General features: G+C 34.0%; 1 protein-coding gene across 1 annotated transcript; it reads left to right on the top strand.

The window, feature by feature from the left end:
• Positions 1-4,669: 4,669 nt before the first annotated feature.
• Positions 4,670-5,791, top strand: LOC126592669 (VQ motif-containing protein 17-like). Its single transcript, XM_050258426.1, has one exon. It carries the CDS (start codon positions 5,007-5,009, stop codon positions 5,523-5,525), a length of 519 nt encoding a protein of 172 aa, XP_050114383.1. The 5' UTR covers positions 4,670-5,006; the 3' UTR covers positions 5,526-5,791.
• The last annotated feature ends 1,731 nt before the right edge of the window (positions 5,792-7,522 follow it).

The raw sequence follows: 7,522 nt of genomic DNA, 5'->3' as shown, positions 1-7,522 counted from the left end.
AAAAAACACGGGAATTAAATTGGCCATATAACTATAACATAGGGATCACTTCGACATTTAAGCCTATTTCAAGAGTACATAATAACGTGGTAACATGGGGGACAAAGAAGCCCTCTTTCGCACTCATGATGGCAACTCAGCCGGTTTTTTTACATAAGGAAGATGCTTTCAGATGACAGTTTGGTAGTTTCAGAGGGATAAAGTTGAAAACTTATTCTCTGATAGTAGTCACATTAGCAACTGGGATCAGAAAGGAATGATCTAAGAGGAAAAGCTCAAACTCAAGGGAAAACTTGTTCTATAAAGGCAACAGAAAGGTACAAGACAATAACATTCAACTCAACATACATAAAGACTTCAAAATTCTGCAACCTACTTTTTGGGAAATCTTTATTAAACAAAATAAAAGAGTGAATTCTTTCACTTTCTTCCGTGAAATTAGTTAATAAGGCCTTGCATCTTTCTATATCTCCCAAAAATAATCCCCCACTAAGAATCCTTTTTGTTGGATTGTATTATAACAAATTCTTTGAGAGTTTTTAGGAAATACATTAAAATTTTATTAAATTAATGAAATTTATACGACAAGAAAAGATAATAAGTACTAATACAAATAATAAAATGGTGGATTATCGTATATATCTATTTTATGTAGAAATATGTAGAAAGATGAATAGGTCCATTTATTTATATATTTTATTAATTAATATATATTTTACTTTACTGACCGTCTTTTCTTTCTCATATAACTTGCTTTACATTTTGTCTAATGTTTACATGAGAATTGCAAATTGAGGTGAAACAAGATTCGATCAATTTGTGATTATCACTTGGTATAACACAAAGAAAATATATGAAAGCCTTGGTAACAAGGCACAAAAAAGAACTTAATATAGATTTATTCCTATGGTACATTCTGTTAATAAAAAAAAAATGATTTACTTGTGACACAAATTAACAATCTAACAATAACAACATACAAATCATTCCATTCGTCTAAGCCAACGATGGCACGCTAGATAAAAATAAAATAAATAAAAAATAAAAAATAAAAAACCCTAACTCATTTGAAAGAGCCTAAAAACCTACTCAAGGCTTCAAAGAGCATTTTTTATACGATCTTTGAACAAGATCATCCAGCTAAGCTTTACAAGAGAAGAGGCATGTTGTGCAACCCAAGTTCTAATTTTACCTAAGACTAAATTGTAGCAAAGGTCCTTGATTGATATCATGAGTTTATTTTTTGTCCTTAAATTCTACTAATAATTTATCTCGTCCTCAAATTATGTCATTTTGTTGCACTAGTAGTCATTTTTGTTGACCCTGTCAACTAATCCGTTAAGTTGAGAGGATAAAATAAGAATTTCATAAAAAAAATAAGAAAAATTTTTTTTTTTTAAAGAGAAATACCTGGCTCTTCAAGGATTGAGGAAGAACTCCTCAAAATAATTTTTTGCAGAGACGATCTTTACATAGTGATTTATAATATGAATGATTTTTTGTCAAAAAACAAAAACAAAATATGAACGGTTTTGATCATAAGTAAGAAATTTGGTGAATAGGCCACAAAGTATTCTTAGGATAAACTCCTCCTTAACTTTAAGGAGTCAAACTCTTCCCTTTTATTCAACCAGAAAAAATACTCTTCTCTTTTTAGAATAAATTAGGTTTTATATTCATGAAAAAAAAAATCAATTCAGCTAACTATAAAGAATTTATAAAAGTTGAGATAAAAAAATTCTAATTGCTCCATTTTTGTCATGTTATTATTTTGTTTTCATCTTTGATAAAATACTCATCTTACCCCATAACTTCATAGAAAATTTGACGGAATTACGAAAGGGACACACGTGCAACACAGTACAAAATATGAAGACGAGAGCAACTATTAAAAAGTTCAGAAACCAAAACTAAACTTATGGTATAGTTTAATATCAGCTTGTACCACATTTTTATACCACCTTAGATGACATTTGATGTGGACAGCCGCATCATTTGAATTAATCAGATTTTTAAATTTAGTTCATTATTTAATAAAGTAATAATTAAGAAAAATTAGTTAATTAAATGATTATTGTGGTATACGATGAATCTTTCTCATTTATTTCTTTGGATTTTGCAAATTTTTGAAATGATGTGACTATCTACATCAAATGTCACCTAAAATGATATAAAAATATGTATGAATAACATTACTCATAGTTTAAAAACTTCTGCTACAATATAACCTTTTACCTAATTAAGAAGGATGTCAAGATTTTATTAAAATTAAAAAATTAAAAAAATACAAAATACAAAAAAAAAAGTTCAAAATTCAAAAGAGTGGCCTCGCACTCTTACTCGTTGGATTGGCTCCCACTTGGGAAACAGCCACAGCACTCACGTCGCCACGTGGCAGTTGAGATTGAGTCTTCGCTGTGAGTGAAAAGATGCCATCACATAATATCGTACCATATCATGCGTATGAGTTGGGCAGTGGGCCGGCCCAAGCCTGCACGCACGAGACTCGTGTGCTCTCCCAGGTGACGCAAACACCATCATCATGGATTCAAGGGTGTCAGTTCATCACGTGCACATCCGACGGTTATTATTCGCCGAATCAAAACCGGAAGATCTTCACCCGTACACTCAAATATCGAATAAATATTTTATCTGCCGGCTATCAAATTATTTATCATGCTCTCCACCAGGAAAAAAAAAATCTCTAATTAAATTCCTAATTTCTTTTATTGTACAAATTATTAATCTTTGATGAATGAGAGATCTTTCATGCATCTTGTTGATGCATATACGTAGTTTGATATATAGACACGAAAATGTGCATTTAGTATCGGTTTTATGCAACAACATTATTTTGAGAATAGAGCATAGAGACTTAAAAAAAAAGTGTTTCTGACTGGACGTTAGACGCCATTAAAAAACTCTTTTCTGCTTTACCTGGGGAAACATCTACTGAATGTTTTCATTTGTCCATTACATGCTATTATATCGTTTTGCTTTCATCATTTTATACATAATGCCTAGTGCGAGACCCATTCTTAAATCCAGTGCAAAGACACAGTCAATATAATTATCTTATGAATTTGTAAGATAATTAAGACTTAAACAAATGAGTTTGTTTGGGTTTTGCCTAAGTGTTTGGGATCGAAAGCTCCGTAAGTGAGTAGTGACAATACTTAGAACCGGCCTTGCATGGTAGGTACTCGCTGTACGTGTAGCTATGAGGTGAAAGCATATTGACAAAATTAATGGTTAAGAGATCGACATCCAAGTCGGTTTTGCAATTTAGCAAGTGAGATATACCTCATGCATCCGTACAAATTTGCTTTTATACACATAACTATGAAAGATAATTAGATTCTCTTACGTAAATAATCTTCCATTGTTTAAGCACTCAACTTAATTAGACCAATATTTAACAACGTCCATGTTATTACTGGTTCATATCGATAGAATCTCACTATTTGTGGGTAGATTGATCTGAATACGATGGAATAGTGTTGCCCTTATCAAAATAGATATCGTCTCAAAATGAATTAGTTTAATTATTGTCAAACTTTTGGATGAGGTAGCTTTCAAAATTAACATGGTCTTTCCTTAGTTACATGCATGATTTGAACTCATGATATGTGCTTACCCTCCTAGGTTACAGTTAACTGCATTTAAAGAAAATGCAGATATGTAGTCATTATGCTATAGGTATGCTGTCTTTATTGTTGATACTATAGATATCGATGTTGTGAAAGTTGTCAATATATGGTCGATATTATTGTTCCTCAAGTGTAGTTAACTGCAACATATAGAAGAACTGTATATACACACACATACTAGTATACACAGCTAATTGAATTATTTTCTTCGATTCTACCCAGCTACAGGCATCATGCACTCAACTATTGCCGCATGCTTTGCTGGATTGTACACAGTTTATTTAGATTACTTTAACCTAAAAAATATGATTGTTCGTCGGTGTGCTTCTCATAGCAAGTTTTAGATCTTGTTGAATTTGTGTTGGCCTGAAACGCGGGATTAGGTACCGCTGTCGTACGCTTGTGCAAGCCATGAACCGGCCATGACTTTGTTTTTCTTCTACCTACACGGTTTTGTGTAATGATCCATATATAATCTATGCATAATGGCATATTACCCATATATGGAGATGGAGTGGATAAGTGAACTTTTTCCTCATAAAAAGTTTGTAGATACAGAGATTGGTTATTATTACTACGATCTAGTGATATCAGATATACACATACTTCTTAAAAAGAACCACTCCGACTACATTAATTTTCTTATTTTGTGGCCCTTGCATCTTCTTATTGGTTATTACTATTATTACTATGTTACATTACCACACTAGACCAAACTAGACTATGCCAAATGCGTTACATGCGAATTTTATGAAAGTATGTCAGTTTTGTGTGTTTAAATAGCGTATTAAGTGATTTAACACTAAGTAACAAACTACATGCATTACAATTTTGCAATTGACATTTTTTTGGACAAACGATAGAACAATCTACACAAACTTTATTTTACTTATTAGTTACAAGTTGAATGGAAAATTGGGATGATTTGGGGCATGCCATGTATGATAAAGATACATTGTACAACTTTGCACATCTTCTATCAAAACATAACATATATATAATATACACATACAAATTATAATGAAATCCCAATTGGAGAAGAGGGGACCAATGAGTTCCATTAATTTCTCCATTGACTCTTAACATTTTGCCACACAAGGATTCATCCAACCCCTCACTCCAAAAGCCAGCTTTTTCTCCCCTCTTGTTCTTTTTCTTAGTTTTTTTCCATTTGTCCTCCCAATTTAAATTAATTAACAACTAACCACCCCTTCTATTATTCTTTTCCCCTTACTTATATAAACCTCACCTTCACCACAATTCTGAACAAATATTACACCAAATTCCTCAATCCCCCCATCTCTCCCAAAGGACCCAGACCCCTCTCTCTCTTGTTTCTCTCTCTAAATATTTCCCATGGAGGAGGCTCAGACATTAACCAAGAAGCAAACTTTCTGCTTAAATATGCCAGAAGCACTTGCAATCCACAGACACTCACAAACAATATCAAAACCAAAGCCCAAAATCCGAATTATTCACATATATGCCCCAGAGATCATCAAGACTGACGTGGCAAACTTTAGGGAGCTGGTTCAGAGACTCACCGGAAAACCATCGGAAAACGGCGGCTGCAGCAACAGGAGGAACAACAAGAAAAACCCAACAAGTATACCCAGCAGAGAAGGACCCAAACCCAGCAAAAAGAATGCATTGATCATGGCTGACAAGATGAGAGCTGGGTGCAAGGGATTTGTGGACCAATCGAGAGACAGAATTAAGGGAGAAGAAGGGCTGATGTGGAATGCAGAAAACTCTGGTGGGTTTCTTGAGAGATTTGCAGATTTGGAGGGGTTTATTCAGGAATTTGGTGGTGAATTTCCTTTGATACCCACTATGGATGCTCCAAATTCTCACCTCCTGCATGGCTTAATTTGAAGGAACTCAACTTGTCTAGGTCAAAAAAATTAATATTTTCTGTGTAATTCAAGAAAAATCTAAGGTTTTCATTAGAGTAGTCTGAAACATTTGTTTAATTTTCTTGGGATTTTAGCGGGTTTTAACTTAATTCTAGTGAAATTACTTGTCTATTCATCTGTCTCTGCATTTTTCCAATTTTTCTGATGTTCTTATCTGTCTCTATTAATTTCTTGTGTAAAGATTATAATGTTACTTTAATAAATAATTTATTTGTTTTTTGTTTTTTAATTGAATAATTAATATTTAACTTTTTGGATGCTGGAGTTGCTACTTGTCTTATGTATGTGGGGTCCACTTGTTTGTCTGGATGCAATGGACAATTAGGGTTTGGATTAAAAAAGAGAAATATTATTAGCATTCCAAAAATCTCATTATATACTTCTTATAAGTGTATTTTTCTTTCTAATTATAGAAAGTTTGGAGTGCCAAATGAGATTTTTGGAGTGCTAATAACAATTTCCTTAAAAAATAGGAACGTGCTAAAAGGAAAATTATAGGGATTCGATAAGAGAATTGTTATTAGCACTCTAAAAATCTTATTTTACACTCCAAACTTTGTATATTAGGAAAAAAACACTTATAAAAAGTGTAAAATGAGATTTTTAGAGTACTCATAATACTTCTCTTTTGATATACGTATTACTTTTCTTGCAAGAGTCTTGTTGCAACTAATTAATTAATTATTTCCTGATTAATTATAATTACCACAAGTCGTCTTTTGGAAATGAATTGCACATGCTCGCTCCTCCTAAGTTTAGTTATAGTTAGTCCTTCCCAGAAACTTCCAATTCTTTTATTGCCCATATGAAATTAAAGTTATTAAACACATTTCTTGATTCTGCATAAGCCACTTGTCTTTGTTTTTTTTTGTTTTTTTTTTGTTGTCAAAAGGTAAACTTTACTAGATTCTAATAGATACGTTTATATCTTTAGTAAGAATATTAAATAAAAACTCAGGACCAAAAGCATTCCAACGGAAAGCACCTCTATGTGAGGCAACATATGAGGCGACAGCGTGAGCAGCGGCACTTCCATTCCACTTAAAAAACACAAACTTCACCCTTCCTAATTGAGATACCAAAAGACCAATAGCATGAATAAAACATTCCAAAGTAGCATCGATCACATACTCCCCATTAAGCATTTGAATGATCACCTGAGAATCCGATTCAACCTCCACTTCCTCACATTCCAACTCAATACATACCAGTAACGCCACACGAATTGCAGCAGCTTCTGCCATTGCCTCAGTATTGAAAAACAACCCTCCTTCCCCACTAGCTGTTTGCAACAAACCAGCAAAATCCCTCACTACCCACCTATAGCCACCTTTGCGAGTCTTCCCACACCAAGGCCCATCGCAATTAATCTTTAGCACCCCATAAGGTGGTCTATTCTATCGAACCAGTTGACCCGCAAAGCTTGCTCCATTCCTAGCCTCACAGCAGCCATCTTCTATCCTCTTCGAGCATTGGCATGCTCGAAATCAAGAATTTGATGCCTGACCAAATTAACCATCTCCATGGGATTAACCAAAAATCCTTTAAATACCATTTCATTTCAACTCTTCCAAATTCTCCACATAACAAAAACACACTCATGCAATAGCTCATGTTGTCTATTGTTGTCATGAAAACGAGCACATAGTCCCAGCCAATACTATCGGAAGTCCCGTCCTGCAATAGACACCATGTCCAGCTGCAATGAGCAGCAATACCATAGCACACGGCTAAACTCACATTCAAAGAACAAGTGTTGCTCCGTCTCCTCCGCTGCTCTGCACATAACACATATATTATCCACATGCATTTGGTGTTGAAGTAGATTAACCCGCACTGCTAAGGAATTGTTGCAGCAACGCCAAATAAAAACTTCAATTTATTTGACTCTGTCTGTGCACCCGGCTAAGCTAACTGGCAACCCAAGGATGAGATTACCCTTCTCCTCATCAAAAC

Source organism: Malus sylvestris, chromosome 12, assembly GCF_916048215.2.
Source record: "Malus sylvestris chromosome 12, drMalSylv7.2, whole genome shotgun sequence".
In the NCBI taxonomy this organism is placed as follows: Eukaryota; Viridiplantae; Streptophyta; class Magnoliopsida; order Rosales; family Rosaceae; genus Malus; species Malus sylvestris.
Note: the sequence above shows the minus strand (reverse complement) of the source record. Positions and strands in the feature narration are given on the sequence as shown.

Coding starts and splice junctions, on each gene's coding strand:
- LOC126592669 (XM_050258426.1), top strand. CDS start 5,007: ATGGAGGAGGCTCAGACATTAACCAAGAAGCAAACTTTCTGCTTAAAT.